Source organism: Urocitellus parryii, chromosome 8, assembly GCF_045843805.1.
Source record: "Urocitellus parryii isolate mUroPar1 chromosome 8, mUroPar1.hap1, whole genome shotgun sequence".
NCBI lineage: Eukaryota > Metazoa > Chordata > Mammalia > Rodentia > Sciuridae > Urocitellus > Urocitellus parryii.
In genome coordinates, this window is record NC_135538.1 from 118,869,128 (window position 1) to 118,888,405 (window position 19,278).

General features: G+C 44.4%; 1 protein-coding gene, 1 long non-coding RNA gene and 2 other non-coding genes across 4 annotated transcripts; all 4 read right to left on the reverse strand.

Moving 5' to 3' along the window:
• Positions 1-8,163: 8,163 nt before the first annotated feature.
• Positions 8,164-10,233, reverse strand: LOC144256607 (uncharacterized). Its single transcript, XR_013344169.1, has 5 exons — positions 10,111-10,233; positions 9,890-9,928; positions 9,616-9,656; positions 8,463-8,646; positions 8,164-8,294 (listed from the first exon to the last, which is right to left on the reverse strand). It is a non-coding gene; the product is annotated as an uncharacterized LOC144256607 (long non-coding RNA).
• On the reverse strand, positions 8,932-8,998 carry LOC144256744 (small nucleolar RNA SNORD52). The gene has a single exon (XR_013344231.1). It is a non-coding gene; the product is annotated as a small nucleolar RNA SNORD52 (small nucleolar RNA).
• LOC144256745 (small nucleolar RNA SNORD48) lies at positions 9,756-9,818 on the reverse strand. The gene has a single exon (XR_013344232.1). It is a non-coding gene; the product is annotated as a small nucleolar RNA SNORD48 (small nucleolar RNA).
• A 5,375-nt stretch (positions 10,234-15,608) lies between the features above and the next one.
• LOC144249046 (heat shock 70 kDa protein 1) lies at positions 15,609-18,069 on the reverse strand. Its single transcript, XM_077801846.1, has one exon. It carries the CDS (start codon positions 17,899-17,901, stop codon positions 15,976-15,978), a length of 1,926 nt encoding a protein of 641 aa, XP_077657972.1. The 5' UTR covers positions 17,902-18,069; the 3' UTR covers positions 15,609-15,975.
• Positions 18,070-19,278: the final 1,209 nt, after the last annotated feature.

The window sequence follows — 19,278 nt, forward strand, 5'->3', positions numbered from 1 at the left end:
GGCCTTGCTAAATTGCTGAGATTGATCTCAAACTTGTATTACTCCTGCCTCAGCCTCCTGAGTCCCTGGAATTACAGGTGTGCGCCACCACACCTGGCTATAGTTGGCTTTTATTTGCCATTCTATATTTGAGCAATATTTCATTCTATAAAATAGATCCAGTGTTCTGATAAGCTGAGCAGAGAACTTTGGTTTTATGGGCTATAAAATGAGGTAGGATAGAAGAAATGAGGATAGGTAAAAAGGTGAAAACAGGGAAAGAAAGAGCAACTGTTAACTTCTAATTTAAAAACTCCATGAACACTCTCACCTTCACTCCCCTAGGCCTCCCATGGAGGACACAATACCTTTATTTTATTTATTTATTTTTTCCTCCATGCCTAAATTCTTAAAAGGTCCAATAAACTTAGAGTACTATAAGTCCAGTTAGTGCCTATATGCCTTGTTAGCTCATAGAATGTATTTTTAGACTCATTAAAAGAAGCCTAGATGGGGCTAGGGTTGTAGCTCAGTGGCAGAGCATTTGCCTAGCATGTGTGAGGCACTTTGTTCGATCCTTATCACCACATAAAAATAAACAAATAAAATAAAGGCATTCTGTCAGTATATAACTACAAAAACAAAATAATAATTTTTAAAAAAACAGCCTAGAGAGAGATTATTAGAGACCTTTGGTATGGGTCCAGTCCAAGCACTAATTAATAACTGCATAGCCTCACCCTAAAGATTCTAAGAACCAGACCACTGTGACCTGCTCTGTGCTCCACCCTGAGAAGAATCAAACTTAGTAAGCTGATGCCACCTCACGTACCTCTCATGCTCACCATTTACAAAGTTTCCTTTAAAAGCAGAAGCCTACCTGGGCATGGTGACACATGCCTATAATCCCAGATTTGGAAGACTAAGGTGAGAGAATTCCAAGTTCAAAGCCAGCCTCAGCAACTTAGTGAGGCCCTAAGTAATTTAGCATGACTTTCTCAAAAAAATAAAATAAAAAGGGCTGGGGATGTGGCCTAGTGGTTAAGGGCCCCAAGTTCAATCCCCAGTATCAATCAATAAATAAAAGCAGAAGCCTGAGATTCCCAAAGTGCATCTCTGTTGCTCACACACTTCTTCTCCCTTTGAGTATATGTCCTGCTCTATTGCTTGCTTCCCAAATAAATCTTCTTATTTCCTAAATAAACCACTGCTTGTGTCTCTTTTGACTCATCCTTAAATTCCTTTCTGTGAACTTATCAGGGGTAAGTTGAGGTTCCCTTTTCTCTTTTAGGGACCTCCTTGGATCCCATCTAGTGACAAAAAGGGCTGAAGAAGCCAGGTGTGGGGCTGGGTATGTGGCTCAAGCGGTAGCGCGCTCACCTGGCGTGTGTGCGGCCCGGGTTCAATCCTCAGCACCACATACAAACAAAGATGTTGTGTCCGCCAAAAACTAAAAAATAAATATTAAAAATTCCCTCTCTCTCTCTCTCTCTCTCTTAAAAAAAAAAAAAAAAAAGAAGAAGAAGAAGAAGAAGCCAGGTGTAATGGTGCATTCGTATGATCCCAGGGGCCCAGGAGGATGAGACAGGAGGATGGCAAGTTCAAAGCCAACCTCAGCAAAAGTGAGGTGATAAGCTACTCAGTGAGATGCTGTCTCTAAATAATATACAAAATAGCGGGGCTGGGATTGTGGCTCAATGACTGAGCACTTGTCTCGTACATGTGAGGCCCTGGGTTCCATCCTCAGCACCACATTAAAAAATAATAATAAAAATAAAAAATAAAAATAAATGCCCTCATTAAAAAATATATATAAAATAGGGCTGGGGATGTCTAGTGCTCCTGAGCTCAATCCCTGGTACCCACCGCCCCCACAAAAATAAAATAAAATAAAATAAAGGCTGAAGAAAGCTTAAAACAGGGAACAAAAAGTAGATTCGTAGGTTCCAAGCTACCTTCCCAGTAAAGGTTAAGGCAGAACAGCTACCTTATCATGATGACTAAAAGTGGTCTATTTGGGATTTGGCTAACTCTTTCTCCTGATTCCTTGGAAAATCAGAAAAATGACATACTTTCAGCTTGGTCACATGGACTTCAGCTTGAGTGACTATTTTGATTGGTCTAATGGGCCTAGTGTAGGAATTTACTCCAAACAATGTGCTCCTATAAATGTTATTTAACAGTAGTTTGACTTTTACCAAGCTTGATTTTGAAATTTTTGAATCCCTGGAAATCATGAGATGGCCCAGCAATTAGAGGTGGAGGTGAAATGCATCAAAATGGGTACCTGGTACAGAGAACTGTCCAGGAAATCATGTGACTTTCCTGAGATGTCATGTCAGCCCTAGGACCAAGTCCATGGCCATAATTCTTAAAGGAGAGAACAGATGGTCGGTGTCTTAGTATGTCTAGGTTTCAGCAAGACGTTTGACAAAATCAAAAGGAACAAAGGGAAGGCTGAGGTGGTGGCTCAGCTGGAGAGCACTTGCCTGGTATGTCTGAGGCACTGGATTTGATTCTCAGCACCACATATAAATAATAAAATAAAGGTCCATTGACAATTAAAAAAGGTTTATGAAAAGGTTGTTTAATATTAAAAAAAGAACAAGAGAAATTTCCTAGACCCATGGATATAAAAAAGAAGGCCAGGGTGGCTGGGGTTATGGCTCAGTGGCAGAGCACTTGCCTAGCATGTGTGAAGTGTCCTGGGTTCGATCCTCAGCACCACATATAAATAAATAAAAAATAAAGGTACATCAACAACTTAAAAAAATGGGGAAATTCACCTACCATCATTAGACGACATTCAAATAACTCCTTACATACACATTGTAAAAACTGGAAAAGTATGAAGTACTTATTTTGTCTTTGCAATAGGAAAAAATAGATTAAACAAAGGTCAGCTAATGACTTATTTATTTTCAGAAGTCGGCTAATAAGTATAGGAAAAATAATTAAAGGGAAAAGTCATCATTTTGCAAACTCAACTAATGGGCACTGATGATCAAGAGATGCTAAAATAATTAGGTAAAAGAAAGTTGGAGCTGGGGGTATAGCTCAGTGGTAGAGCACTTGCCTAGCATGGGTTCTAGGTTCCACACAAAAGTGGAGAACTGGATATTCATTCACAGCACCATACACAGCACCATTCACACAGTGCCAAAGAATTACTCCAATTATTATAGTCTGAAATTAAAAATGTCCCCTCAAAGTTTCATATGTTCGAAATAGGTAAATAGGAAACAGAATGCTCCCTGACCTGAGGTGATATCTACCTTGTTGCAAGACCCTTTGGATAGCTTCCCTTCACCAGTTTATTACCTGCTATCATGATGTAACTAGAAATTATTGGATGACATCTGTATCTTCTCTGTCTCTCTGTCTCTTAGAATTTTATGGTATAATGACAGCAATAAACAGTCTAGAACATAACGCATTTCCACCTGAGATCCACCTGACTAATGACAACAAAATTTAACCCATTGAATTCCATTTTAAAGTCTGCAAATATTTTAAAAATATTTTTAGTTGTAGTTATCTTACTTATTTATATTTATGTGGTGCTGAAGATCAAACCCAGGCACTAGGAGAGCCCTCTACCGCTGAGCCACAACCCCAGCCCCTAAATTCTACAAATATTTTAATGAAATTGACACACGTATTAAAAAACTTGGAGGGCTGGGGTTATGGCTCAGCCGTAGCGCACTTACCTGGCATGTGTGAGGCACTGGGTTCGATTCTCAGCACCACGTGTTAATAAATAAAATAAAGGTCTATCAACAACTAAAAATATATATAAAAAGTAAAAGGTTGGAAATAATAATCTTGAATTTATATATATATATATATCAATTAATATAGCTATTATAATTATATCCTTGTTATTATGTAATTACATATTACACACTATATTTAAGTTTTTAAAATTTTTTTGGTTTTAGATGGACACAATACCATTATTTATTTTTATGTGGTGCTGAGGATCAAACCGAGTGCCTCACATGCTAGGCAAGCGCTCTACCACTGAGCCACAATTGCAGCCCCTATATTTAAGTTTTTATAGGTATTCTACATCTGGGATGATAGGACAAAATGGTTTAATATTTTAAGAGTCAGCAGGTACTTTAACCCTTGGGATAATGTGTTTCCTTATTGAGAAATAACACAACAACCAAAGGACATTATAGGGGCACTGGATGTAGTTCAGTGGTAAAATGCTTTTTGAGGGCCTGGGTTCTTTTCCCAGTACTGTAAAAAGAAAGCACACCTGTAATCCCAGCAGGTTGGGAGGTTTCAGCATGAGCATTACAAGATCAAGGCTAGCCTCAGCAATTTAGCAGGGCCCTAAGCCAATTTAATGAGACCCTGTCTCAAAAAATAAAAATGGATGGGGATGTGACTTAGTGGTTAAGTGCATCTGGGTTCAATCTCTGGTACCAAATAATAAAAAAAAAAAAAAGAAAAAGAAAAAGAAAAAAGGAGACAATTATGGGAAATCACAATGTTGTGGAAAAGTACAATAAACAAACTATGCCAGGTGTGGTGGTATACACCTGGAATCCCAGCAACTCGGGTGGAGGCAGGAGGATTCCAAGTTTGAGGCCAGCCTGGACAATTTATTGAGCTGCTGTCTTAAATAAATAAATAAATAAACAAACAAACAAACACTGGGGTTGTAACTCAGTGATAGAGTGCCCCCAGGTTCAATCCGCAGTACCACCAGAACAAAAATAACTTTATATAGGCCTAAGCTGCAGAAAGCAAGATGCCCTCATATTATTGGTCAAAGTTAAATTTAGGGGCTGGGCTTGTGGCTCAGAGGTAGAGCACTTGACTGCCAGGTGTGAGGCACTGGGTTTGATCCTCAGCACCACATAAAAATACAATAAAGATATTGTGTCCACCTATATAACTAAAAAAAAATATTTTTTTAAAAAAGCTAAATTTGGCACCTGTGGTTATTCATGCAGCATTAAAATAAACCAGCATTGTGGGAAGCCATGCCAAATGACCACCCACCCCAGGCTCTGACCAACCACTGCATTGGTTGTGGCATGGGCAGAGACCTTCTGGAGGTCTTCTTTGTGGGCATAACCCTAGGGTTGAGTTACACTCATCTGTTCCCTTGTAGTCCTATCCCTTCTGCCCTTTTATGGATAGAACTTTCTAAGAACAGTGTCCCCCCAGTTAAAGCCCACTTCCGAACGTGCTCCCTCTCTTTCATCAGCCTCTCCTGACTTTCTCTTGCTTTCCCTTTTGGGGAGCCGGAGGCTGAGAGCCGGAGAAGCTGTCCTGAAGATTGTGTAAAGGTAAATTGTGTCTGTGTTCTATTTTGTGTCCCTGCAAATTCACACAAGTCATCTTAGTTCAGCTGCCCACGCTGGTCAGGGGCGGCACAGCATGGTGACAGCAGCACCAAACAAGCCATGCCAGGGGTGAAGCATCTTATTCCATCCTTTGTTTCAAAACTTCTTTTTCATATCATCTCTGATTTCTCTGTCTCACAATTTGATTTCTTTTTCTATTTCACTAACACACTATTCAGTCAGCCTGTTGTTTGAGCAGTTTATTGTGTTTATGTATTATGTATTTATTTCTACTCTAAAATTTCTATTTGCTTTCTCCTCTCTTGCCCCCAAGCTGGAGTTTGAAACCAGGAGCCTCCCTTATGCTAAACACATGCTCTATCAACGAGTTACACCCTTAGTCATTTTAATTTTTTTTCCAAATCTATCCACTTTCTTTACAATGAACAATGTTCTGTTCATGCAAGTGGATCGAGTTCTTTCCTTTATCTCTTGGAAACAGCCTCTCTATTGTATGCTGTTCTGAGTTTCTGTTATAGTCACCTGTTGTACCTGCTGGCTGGTTCCTATGGTATTGGACTTCCCTGCCCATCCCCACCACCATCACCACCACCTCCACCAGTGGGGATTGAACGCAGAAGCACTTAACCACTGAGTCACATCATGAGATTTTTTTTTTTTTTTTTTTAATTCTGAGACAGGGTCTCACTAAATTTTTCAAGTTTGGCCTCAAACTTGCAATACTTCCTGCCTCAGCCCCTGGAGTAGCTGGGATTATGGGTGTGCACCCCCATACCAGGCTACCTATGAATTTTGTTGTTCATTAAGTATTGGGGATTGAATCCAGAAGCACTCTAACACCGCATTTCCAGCCTTTTTCATTTATTTTAAAACTTGAGACTGAGTCTTCCTAAACTGCACAGATGAGCCTCAAACTAGATATCCTGCTGCCTTAGCCTCCTGAGTAGCTTGGATTACAGGAGAGGGCCACTGCACCTGGCTTTTTTTTAAGTTGTGGATGGATACAATCTTTATTTTTATGTAGTGCTGAGGATCAAATCAGGGCCTCACCCCTGGGAGGCAAGAGCTCTACCACTGAGCTATAACCCCATACCGTGGCTTTTGTTTTTTATTATGGCTCATCTTCAGAGTAGTTGTCCTCCATGTCTGAGCTCCCTCTGGAGGTGTCCCTGTGGGTGGCTGGGTGGTTTAGCTTTGCTCTTGCTCTGCCCTTTGGGAATCACAGTGCCAAATGAGGTTTTTAAGGTATTAAAAAGTAAACAATATACTCCCATTTAGCTGGGTACAGTGGCACATATCTGAAATCCTAGCTACTTGGGAGGCTGAGGTAGGAGGATCCTGTAGTTCAAGGCCAGCTTGTTCAATTTAGAGACAGTCCCAAAATAGAAAAAGGACTAAGACTGCAGCTCACTGATAGGCACCCTTGGGTTCAACTCCCAGTACCATGTTAAAAAAAAAAAAAAAAAAGAATGCAGGGTATGTAGCTCAGAAGCAGAACATCTCTAGTTTAAATCCCTAGTATCAGCTGGGCAAGGTTACTAAATCCCAGAGACTCAGACTGAGACAGAAAGACTGCAGCAAGTTCAAGGCCAGCCTCAGAAACTTTGTTAAGACTGTCTCAAAATAAAAAGGGGTGGGGATGTTGGTTCTGGGTTCAATATCCAGTGCCACAAAATACTAAGTGTATAAAAATAAAAGGGCTGAGGAAAGCCAAGTGTATACCCTCATAATCCCAGCAACTCAAGGCTTAGAAGCAGGAGGATTTCAGGTTCAAAGCCAGCCTCAACAATTTATCAAGGAAAACAAAAAACTTAGCAAGGACCAACATAAAAAGGATAATGGCAAGGGATGTGGATCAGTGGTTAAAGGTTCCTGGATTAAATCCACAGCATCCCCACCCCCACACTAATAAAAGGCCAAAGATTAGAGATAGTGAGGTACCAACTGTTCGATTTGGAGTACAGAATTTCTGATCATAGAAATATAGGGTTTGCTATGTGGTAGGCATTTTTTTTAACTTTTAGGTAGTATGCTGGGGATTGAACCCAGGGCAAGCATCTCTACCAACTGAGCTATATCCCCAGCCCTAGGCACTTTTTTTTTTTTAAACAATGTACATCTTTCAACTTGAGGGCGTAAGTGTCCAAGGTGATTCTATAATCTTTTTGTGGTAGTGGGAATGGAACCCAGGGGCATTCTATCATTGAGTGAGCCCTTTTGGAGACGGTCTCATTTGCTTAGACTGACCTGTAACTTTTCAATCTAGTCACTGGTTGTTAGGCATGTGCCAAACCCAGCTCAGTGTCTTATTCTTATGCAGTACCAGTCAGGTGTTATAAAAACTTAAATCCTAATATATACCAGAGAGACACTCATCAGCTTTTAAAAGCCTATAATCCCAGTGGCTCAGGAGGCTGAGACAGGAAGATCAAAAGTTCAAAGCCAGCCTCAGCAAGTCAGTGAGAACTGGTCTCCAATACATAAAAAAGGGCTGGGTATGTAGCTCAGTTGATAAGAGTATTATTTCCCTTGTATGCACAAGGTCCTGGGTTCAATCCCTAGCACCACACACACAGAAACAAAAAAACAAAAAAGGGCTTGAGTTGTGGCTCAGTGGTAAAGCACTCCTGGGTTCAATATCTAGCCCCCCCCAAGTTAACAGAAATGTTTATGGAAAAGTGGGATCTAAATTATACAGGAAAATACACAAAGAAAAAAGGCAAACTGAAGACCTCTATTCAATTCCTTAGCACACATACCAAAAAAAAAAAAAAAAAGGCAGTAAACAACAGAATAGTTATCTTTTTGTACCAGAGACCAAATAATCCATTCATTACTTGCTTTAAAATATTTTATTGAAAATTTTCCAATAAAATCATGTGCTTGTAAATGAGACAAAACATAAGCAAATACTCAGTTTAATACAGGAAAGATGTTATATTCATAGAAACCGTCCAACATCAGAGCATCCGTTGTGTCAACAAAATCCTGAAATTTCACAAAAGGAACACATTAGAACCACGCAGGCAACTGGCAATAAAACCATGAAGCTGGATGGGAAGTTGCCACATGGGATGGAGGGGAAGAATTAAGTAGATCTGGTAGTTTTAAAGGTCATCATTACCCTCAGGGTGACAGCCAATGTGAATGACTCACCATAGTAACCAGGGAGAAAGGGTTGCTCTCCACTTGTCATGACAGCCTGAGGATGAAACAGCAGGAACCTAAGCATCCCAACAGTGTCCCATGGGGTAGATTCCAAAAAGTTTTCAGTCTTCAGGTTAGCATAGAATCTCTGTGTGAGGGCACTGCCCTTAGCTGGGCTTGCAGAACTCTCATGCTAGAAAGACAGGACAACCATAAAGAACAAGCAGGCGTTAACCAGGTGGTACATTCCTATAATCCAGAAAACTGGGACGCTAAGGCAGGAGGATTCAAGGTAGGAGGCTAGCCTCAGTAGTTTGGCAAGATCCTGTCTCAAAACAAAACAGAAAGGGGCTGGGGCTGTAGCTCAGTGGCAGACCTAACAGGTATGAGGCACTAGGTTTAATCCTTAGCTCCATATAAAAAAAAAAAAAAAAAAAAAGGAGCCTTCTCCAGAGACCCAAGTATCCAGTTCCCTAATGAGTCAGAACTTATTTTTGACATCAGGACCAGCATCAGAGACTCTAGTCTGTAAATTCATCATTCTCACTTAAGGAAGATCTGGATCAAGGGAAGCCATTCTGAGAGGGGATACAGTACATTCAAAGACAACAGTCCTAATATATAAGGACTTAAGGAATGAGGAGTTGAGAAAGAGCACAAAAGAATACAGTTGAGAATAGCTCCACTTGGAGGACCCACATGAGCTCAAGTTTACAATAGAAATATTTTAGATTAGATGTGTTAACTGTACTTAAAAATACAGAGGAAGCCGTGCATGATGGCCCATGCCTCTAATCCCAGCTGCACCAGAGGCTGAGGCAGGATCGTGGGTTCAAAGCCAGCCTCAGCAATGGCGAAGCGGTAGAAAATTTAGTGAGATCCGTCTCTAAATCAAATATATGAGAGGGATGTGGCTCAGTAGTCAAGTGCCCCTCAGTTCAATCTCTGGTACCCCTCCTCTCCCCCAAAAAACAGAGGTCATCACAAAGGAACAAGAACCACAAGAGAAATGTAAAACAAAAGTGGCCCCTGGAAAGCCACCACATGAAATATGGGCACTGTTGTACATGCTCATTAGGAAACTAACAGATGCCAACGCCCCATGAAAGCTGGGAAACAAAAGGGTTCAGAGGCACTTGGGACTCTTGCAGTTAATACTAACCTCTATTTAAGGATCACACACCAATGGACGTCTTAAAACCCCTAAATAAGGAAGTGAAACACAAAAAATTATAATTATTAAAAGGGTTCTTGGCCACCAACTTCCCCGAGCCCAGACATTGAGAATTCTGGCACGAGGGGTGTCAGCGCGCTGCGGTGATGGCATCAGCGACACGCTCAGAATCACCTGGAATCATCATTACCCCCGTCCTCCCCCAAGGTCGACCGCCAGCGACTCCCAATCTTGCAATTATTCATACAACAAACCCACTTACCATCGCTGCGCTGAGGACCCGTCTGCGAGGATCAGGAGCCTGTGAAGAAATCAATGAGTTAGCAAAAACCAGAGGGAATCCAGTCGAGTTCCCCCTGCCCAGGGCTGGGTCAGTTTTAAGCGTTGGCGTCACGCAGACATCAGAAACTCTAGTCTGTAATGGTATTCATCCCGCTCAGCCCAAGCCTACGGTCCCCTTTTCCCAGCAAGGCCCCCGCGTACCTGCAGGCGGGTTGCTACACCAAAGGTGTGCCCTGCGCCTTCCCGACACTAAACGCCAGGCTCCGCAGAAGACGCCACGCGGACCGAAGGGACTCATACTGCTACCAACCAGTCCACAGCACAAAGAGGTAGGCAAACGGAAGCCGGAGCTATTTATGCCTGCGTCGGGTCGGGGGCCTAACGGGCATAGCTGTCTTCTTACATGCCTGGCTCGAAGCGCGGCACTTTACCCATCGTTCGTCCAAAACGGAATAAAACAAAGTGAAAGAAAGGCCTTGAATGTAGGATTCGCAATCTTCGGAACAAACACGCAGGGATGTGTTACAAATTTTTACAAACAATAACAAAATGAGCAGGTGATCTGGCTGGCCAGACGGGAGAAAGTCCCTGGCCAGCAGGAGCCCCGGGGGTTAGGCGGTCTTTTTTTTTTTTTTTTTAATATTTATTTTTTTAGTTTTCGGGGGACACAACATCTTTGTTTGTATGTGGTGCTGAGGATCGAACCCGGGCCGCACGCACGCTAGGCTAGCGCGCTACCGCTTGAGCCACATCCCCAGCCCAGTCTTTTTAATTTTATAATCTTTTCTTTCTTTTTTTTTTTCCTTCTTTTTTTTAAGCACGGTATCGCTATTGTTGCCTAGTCTGTTTATACTGAATTCATGATCCTTCTCTGCCTCATCCTCTGGCGTATAGGTGTACGCCACCATTTCCAGCGAAACCGTCTTCAAGACGCTGAGACGCTGCCAGGACGCTCTGGACCCGTTAATGACTCTGGGATTTCTCGCGTTATAACCCTCCCCAGCTTTGGGTGGTGTCTACTCCATTCCAGGGGACTCGCTCGTTCCAGCCAGCGAAATCTGAAGTTCAGGCACATTAAGCTGCCCCTTCCTCCCTTCCTCCCTTCCTCCCTTCCTCCCTTCCTCCCTTCCTCCCTTCCTCCCTTCCTCCCTTCCTCCCTTCCTTCCTTCCTTCCTTCCAACTTTATTGATATAATGGTGATTTTTAAAAAGATAATAATCATGCAATAAACTACACGTTTAAAACCTTTTTTACCATCTGTACAGTTGAGTAATTATAAGTATATTCATGTTATTGTGCACAGAATCTCCAGAACTTTTTTATCTTCCCAAAAGTAAAACGTTGTGCCACTCAACAATTATTCCTCATTTCCTCCTGTTATATGTGTTCGGTCTCTTCCCCCACAGACGCTTTACCACAGAGCCACATCCCCAGCCCTTATTTTTAAAAATTTATTATTATTATTATTTTGATACTGGGAATTGAACTCAGGGGCACTGGCCAGGGAATTTCCTCATCCCTCTTTTGTATTTGATGTAGAGACAAAGTCTCACTGAGTCGCCTAGCACCTCGCCATTGCTGAGGCTGGCTTTGAACTTGCAATCCTCCTGCCTCAGCCTTCTGAGCTGCTGGGATTACTCGTGTGTCTAGCTACATGTTCTTTTTATAAGCAACGTTAGAATGAGAGTACCCTGAAAGTTGGTGAAAGTGTTCAGTGCCCTCTGAATAGTGCCTTATGTTTGGAGCTGGCCTGGGGGGGAGGGGGGATTGAAAGTAAACCAAATTGGGGTGAGGTGGCAAGAGCAGGGACAGTTTTCTCCCCTCTTAGTGTTTTTCTCCCTCACAAATCTTAGGGAGCCACCAAGGCAGGAGAATCACAACCAGCCCAATCTAAAATAAAAAGGGCTGGGGTTGTAGCTCAGTGGTAGAGCATCCCTTAATTTAATCCCCAGTACCCCAAACAAAACAAACAAAAATAGAAATCTTTTTTTTTTTTAAGAGAGAGAGAATTTTTTAATATTTATTTATTTTTTTTTTAGTTTTCGGCGAACACAACATCTTTGTTTGTATGTGGTGCTGAGGATCGAACCTGGGCCGCAGGCATGCCAGGTGAGCGCACTACCGCTTGGGAGAAATCTTCCTTAGGTATTTGCTCTTGGTCCTTAATCCACCAACTCATAAGTGTCATTGCAAATCCCACCTCCTAAAACCCCTCATTCCTCATTTATAAATGCACATAATGTTTGGTGTGGTGTTTTGGCACCTAAATTGCCTAGGCTGGCCTTGAACTTATTTCTACCTCAGCTTTCTGAGTAGTTGAGAAATTCTCTTTTTTGGCCCAATAAACTCGCTGGCGATTTCCCTATCTTGTACTTATTGCTGTTGCTGCCAGTGAATTGCCTCTTTCAAGCCTTCAGACTCCAATTTACAGCAGAAAGCCTCTTACCAACAGGTGCTGCTCTTAGGACACCTTGCTGTACTCCCTAGTGATGCCCCTATCCTCCTAAAATAAAAATCAGGAACAGCCTCTGGTTTTCAGTGGTTTTTCTCAGCTTTGGCTACACATTAAAAAAACAAACAAACAAACAAACAGAAAAAAACCTGGACAACTTGAAATATATACTCTGCCTTGGCCCACTATTATATTCTCAAGTGGCCTAAAAAGCCTACAATCTGTATTTCTTTTTCTTTCTTTCCTTTTAATATTTTTGGTACTGGGGATTGAACTCAGGGTGCTTTACCGTTGAGCAACATACCTGGCCCTTTCAAATTTTTTTTTTTTTTTTTTAATTTTAAATGAGACAGAGTCTTGCTAACAGCTGAGGTTGGTGCTGAATCTGTGATTCTCCTGTCTCAGTCTCCCACATTGCTGGGATTACAGCACCATTTTTTTTTTCTTTCTCCCCAATTTGATTCTTTTTTTTTTTTTTTTTTTTTTTGGTACTGGGGATTGAACTCAGGGGCACTCAACCACTGAACCACATCCCCAAGCCTATCTTGTATTTTATTTAGAGACAGGGTCTCACTGAGTTGCTTAGCACCTAGCCATTGCTTAGGCTGGCTTTGAACTCATGATCCTCCTACCTCAGCCTTCCCAACCACTGGGATTAGAGGCCTGCAGCACTGTTTTGGGCTCATTCTATTTTTTAAAAATATTTTATTAGTTGTTGGTGGCCTTTTATTTATTTTTATGTGGTGCTGAGAATCGAACCCAGTGTCTCACAGGTGCTAGGCAAGCGCTGTACCACTGAGCCACAACCTCAGGCCTTCATTCTATTTTTATGATGCTAGGAATTGATTGCAGGCATTGTACATGCCAGACAAGCCTCTACCATTAAGCTATATCCTAAGCCCCCAAATGATTTTCTTATACCACTAGAGTGGAGAACGATGGTTCTAATGGCTTGAAGATAAAGGATTTTTTCCCTCTACTGCCTGTTAAAAAAAAAAGGGGGTGGGTAGAAAGCCCCAATTCCAGCTGCTACAATAGTGACCCTGCATTTCTCATATGCTGAGTCAGCGGTTATTATTATTATAGCCCACCTTTCTTGCAAGCAAAACAAGCCTTTGAGAACTGGTTCGGGGCTGGGGATATAACTTAGTTGGTAAAGTGCTTCCTTCATACTCACCAGGCCTTAGGTTCAATCCCCAGCACCATACACACACAAAAAAAATTGTTCCAGAAACCAAACTATTTTCCTTTTCATTGACAAGCTTCCAAGAAAGCATTCTATATTGATATTTTTAGAACATTTTATTTTCCCACAGGGTAAGGACTGTATGAAAGGTTTATCATGGAATGCCAGTCTGTTGCTGGATGCAGTGGTATACAACTGTAATTCAGTGACTTGAAAGGCTGAGACAGGAGGATCCCAAGTTCAAAACTAGCCTCCATAACTTAGGGAGGCCCAAAATAACTTAGTGAGACCCTGTCTCCAGAAAAAAAAAAAAATACTGGTGATGTGGCTCAATGGTTAAGCACCCCAACACCAAAAAAGAAAAAAAAAAAAGTAATGCAAATCTTGCTAATCTGTTCAATTCCAAGCTGCCAGTTTGAGGATGATGAGATTCTCAAGATTAAAGGAGGTTAAGGACACCTAATTGCTACAGCAGGAAGAATCCTAAGGGAAGAGAATCAGGAGGATGAGGAAAGCCCACTATCAACTTGATTTTTCCCAGCTCTACGCTGTGCAGCATTTAAAAATATATATATTTTTACTTGTAGATGGACAAAATATCTTTTATTTTTACGTGAAGTTGACACTCAAACTAGGCAAGTCCTCTATTACTGAGCTACAAAGCCCCCTGTACACCATTTTTCTTCATCTCTTTAGTCATAATTAAATCTATTTTACTCTGCTATTGCTCAAGACTACTGATTGTGATGAGCTGAGGTTGTGGCTGAGTGGTAGAGTGCTTGCCTAGCATGTGTGAGGCACTGGGTTTGATCCCAGGCACCAGATTTAAAAAAACAAAGAAAAAAAAAAGACTACTGATTACTAAATCTGGAGTAAAACCATCACCAAAAAGGAATATTATGCAAGGGGATCCAGGAAGTGGGGGGAAATTGAAATTTTAGTTCTAAAACCATCACCTATTACTCTCTGATCATGGCCTAGATTCAGCTGAAGTGACTAGCTCCACATACTAAACTGTGAAAAAATAACTTTAAAATACCTAATGTAGAACTTTGGGGCTGTGGCTGGGCGGTAGGGCGCTCATCTAGCATGTGAGAGGCCCTGGGTTCGATCCTCAGCACCAAATAAATTAAATAAACAAAACAAGGGTATTGTGTTCAACTCCAACTAAAAAATAAATATTAAAAAAAAAAAAAAAAACTAATGTAGACATTGGTGCTAGGAAGACATGGCTTCGTGTCTGTGGGCTGGGAAGATTGGGTCTGCTGGATGCAGTGTGCCTGCGGAATCTTGCCTTTGAAATCAGGTTGGGCGACTCCGTAACTTCACCCCACAAGTAAAAACAGGGAAGCAGAGCATTGCCTCCCTCTGCACACCCTGACAACTTTCTTGCTTTAAAAGATTCCTTTGCAAAAGATGTAGGTATGGTATATATTATCTAGGTATGGTATATATTATCTCTCTCCTCCATAATCCAAATTGGTTAATTTGGATCTAGGGTGATCATGGCTGAAAATGTTGTTTGTCTATTTGCATTTCTGTGCAAAATGATGTTAGAACTTTGAAGCGAGGCCATTTATACAAAATAGTTCAGGAGGAAGCTACCAATACTAACAATCTACAGAAATGGTGCTTGGTTATCCAGTTGGGATTTCAGAGCCAGAGTTGAACTTGCAACTCATTGTTGATGTTTGTCCACAGCTGTCACCTACATCAAAGTCTGGATAGCAGGTAAGACAGCAATGAAATGTGAAGTTTCGGATTTAGAATAAGCACAGATGAGCCCCTTTAGACAGTGCCTTTCTCCATTTCCAGTTATTAACCCATACCAATCTTTCATCCCACAAAACCCTATTTACCCATAAAATAAATCCCACTTGCATGGAAATGAGTACCTGACAATTTTTTTTCTCCCCATATATAAATTCTAACAAAAGTGTCCAGAATCATGACTCCTATGTGTCCCTCTCCTTCAGTACTGCTGTCCTGGTCTTCATATATCTATAGAATTCACACATACAAAGAATGCATTTTTTTCCTCCACAAATAAAAACAGGCAAGCACAGTTCTAAAAATTTTATTTTTCATCCTTTAGTTATAAAAAAAAAAATTTCCCTGATCTTGTAGCGTTGCAAAGCAAAAACTGTAACACAGGGTGGCAGTGTTGATATGAAGACAAGAAAAAAGAGGAAAAACATCCTCACAGTGTTAACTTACATTAAACCTAAAGAACACATGGCTTACACCACAAAAATATAATGACATTCAGCTATAGTTACCATCCAGATACAACAGTCACTTTAGAAAAAAGTCAGCAGCAGAAAACTGAAGTTGGATAATAACAGAGGGCAAACAGCAAAGCCCTGGAGTCCCAACAGTGGGTCTCAACGACAGGAAAAACATGGAGGGAGGGAAGAAGGAAAGACCTCTAATCCACCTCCTCGATGGTGGGGCCCGATCCAGAGCCCCCTTTGGGGGCCTGAGCTCCAAAGCCTCCAGCCCCGGGGCCACCCGCACCCTGGTACAGTCCACTGATGATGGGGTTACACACCTGTTCCAGCTCCTTCCTCTTGTGCTCAAATTCATCCTTCTCGGCCAGGGTGTTGGCGTCCAGCCAGGAAAGGACCTCTTGGCACTTGTCCAGCACCTTCTTCTTGTCGGCCTCGCTGATCTTGCCCTTGAGCCCCTCGTCCTCCACAGCGCTCTTCATGTTGAAGGCATAGGACTCCAGGGCGTTCTTGGCAGACACCCTCTCGCGCTGCACCTCGTCCTCGGCCTTGTACTTCTCTGCCTCCTGCACCATGCGCTCGATCTCCTCCTTGCTCAGGCGGCCCTTGTCATTGGTGATGGTGATCTTGTTGGCCTTGCCGGTGCTCTTGTCGGTGGCCGTGACGTTCAGGATGCCGTTGGCGTCGATGTCAAAGGTCACCTCGATCTGGGGCACGCCCCTGGGGGCAGGGGGGATGCCGCTCAGCTCGAAGCGCCCCAGCAGGTTGTTGTCTCGCGTCATGGCCCGCTCGCCCTCGTACACCTGGATCAACACCCCGGGCTGGTTGTCCGAGTACGTGGTGAAGATCTGCGTCTGCTTGGTGGGGATGGTGGAGTTGCGCTTGATCAGGGCGGTCATCACGCCCCCGGCCGTCTCCAGCCCCAGCGACAGGGGCGCCACGTCCAGCAGCAGCAGGTCCTGCACGTTCTCTGACTTGTCCCCCATCAGGATGGCGGCCTGCACCGCCGCCCCATAGGCCACCGCCTCATCAGGGTTGATGCTCTTATTGAGGTCGCGGCCGTTGAAGAAGTCCTGCAGCAGCTTCTGCACCTTGGGGATGCGGGTGGAGCCGCCCACCAGCACCAGGTCGTGGATCTGCGCCTTGTCCAGCTTGGCGTCGCGCAGGGCCTTCTCCACCGGCTCCAGGGTGCCACGGAACAGGTCGGAGCACAGCTCCTCGAACCTCGCCCTGGTGATGGACGTGTAGAAGTCGATGCCCTCGAACAGGGAGTCGATCTCCAGGCTGGCCTGCGTGCTGGACGACAGGGTCCTCTTGGCCCTCTCACAGGCGGTGCGCAGCCGCCTCACAGCTCGCTTGTTCTGGCTGATGTCCTTCTTGTGTTTCCTCTTGAACTCCTCCACGAAGTGGTTCACCAGCCGGTTGTCGAAGTCCTCCCCGCCCAGGTGCGTGTCGCCGGCAGTGGCCTTCACCTCGAAGATGCCGTCGTCGATCGTCAGGATGGACACGTCGAAGGTGCCCCCGCCCAGGTCAAAGATGAGCACGTTGCGCTCCCCCTTGCCCGTGCGGTCTAAGCCGTAGGCGATGGCGGCCGCCGTGGGCTCGTTGATGATCCTCAGCACGTTGAGCCCGGCGATCACGCCCGCGTCCTTGGTGGCCTGGCGCTGCGAGTCGTTGAAGTAGGCCGGCACGGTGATCACCGCGTTGGTCACAGGGTAGCCCAGGTACGCCTCGGCGATCTCCTTCATCTTGGTCAGCACCATGGAAGAGATCTCCTCCGGGTAGAACGCTTTGCTCTCGCCCTTGTAGCTCACCTGCACCTTGGGCTTGTCGCCGTCGTTGATCACCTGGAAGGGCCAGTGCTTCATGTCCGACTGCACCACCGGGTCGCCGAACTTGCGGCCGATCAGCCGCTTCGCGTCGAACACCGTGTTCTGCGGGTTCAGCGCCACCTGGTTCTTGGCGGCATCGCCGATGAGCCGCTCGGTGTCCGTGAAGGCCACGTAGCTGGGGGTGGTGCGGTTGCCCTGGTCGTTGGCGATGATCTCCACCTTGCCGTGCTGGAACACCCCCACGCAAGAGTAGGTGGTGCCCAGGTCGATGCCGATCGCCGTGGCTTTGGCCATGTCGGTGCCCCGCTCTCTGGGATCTAAGCTGAGCTTCTGGCTGCAATGGGGGGACGCGACCCGCGAAGAAAAGCTCGGTCCTGGTTGAAAGTCGAAAGCCGACCGCTCGGGTGTGCGCTCACGGAAAGCTGAAAAGCCGCCTGTGCCAGCTGCTGCTGAGGCTCGCCGTTCCTCAGCCAGCCGCCCGCTGGGGCTTTATATGTTGCCATGGAGCCCCGCCTACTCCCTCCTGGGCCAATCGCTGTGCCAGATGAGGCTGTCGGGACCGGAATGTTCCAGGGGTTTCTCCTGGCGTTCTGCCCCTGTCCTCCCAGGACCAATCAGAGGCGAGGGTGCCGCCCCTCCCCAGAACTCTCCAGACGCTTCTGGGGTACACTGGAGGGGATCGGGAGCCCGGAGGGGAGGGCGAGTGCGGAGGGAGGAGGGAGATTGTTGTCGCCTCCGTTTCCATGGCTTTGCTGGCGGCCAGCCCCTTAGAGTGAAATGACCGCAAGGGCCAGCTTTAGGCTTGGGTTGTAGGGCGGTGAGTGGATGGTGGGAATCAAACGAGTTCTGGGTGTTTAAGGAAGGAATAAAGTCTCTCCACGGGACACCCAGGACACAGAAAGTCGCGGAGGTTTTAAGGAGGCGGGGTAATGGTGGACCAAAGAGACTGACTTGGCTGCGGGTGGGAATGACGGATGGGCCAGAGGGCCTGCGCTGCCTGAGGAATGCTTGGCTCCCAGCGCCAATCATAGGTTTAAAATGGGAGGGATTGAAGTAGGTCTCGGTGTTTCTGTCCGTCTGCCTCATCATTTTTTACCTATTTGAATGGAGTATCTTCTGATAGGGTGGGCAGCTTTGGATTCTGAAGAGAATAGTAGTGGTTTAAAAACATGGTGGTGAGAATGAGACAGTTCTCCGAATCTGAGGAAGGAAGTCTAGGGAGACCTGGGTGAGGCTGTGGTGCAAGCAGAGCTGGATTGGCCGCGCCCAGGGACCTGGGACCCATTTTGCCTCAGATTACAATCTGCTTTAGTAAGAAAAAAATTTTTTTTTTTTTTTTTTTTTAGTGGAATGTGGACTGGCTTTAAAGACTCTTGGTCATCTCTTTCCCTCACGGAGTTCCAGCCACTCTCGCTCTCCTTTCTGCCTTGTCCTTAATTCCTGGTTCAGTCCCTGATGGTGGAGGTTAACCTCCACGTTCTGAGTTTGATATTCTGCCTGTACCCACAATTCCTAGGCTGTTCACCACTTTCAGAGTAAATGTGACAGGGTGGTGAACCATCACGGAAGGGGTTAGGGATGTTCTCTCTTCTTTAAAGGCATCACTTTCTTTGAAGATAATAGTGGTTGGAACCCACATTCTAATTTATCTAGTTAAGTTTTTTATCCTAG

Excerpts from the sequence above, each read along its gene's own strand:
- LOC144249046 (XM_077801846.1), bottom strand. The coding sequence starts at position 17,901 with ATGGCCAAAGCCACGGCGATCGGCATCGACCTGGGCACCACCTACTCT.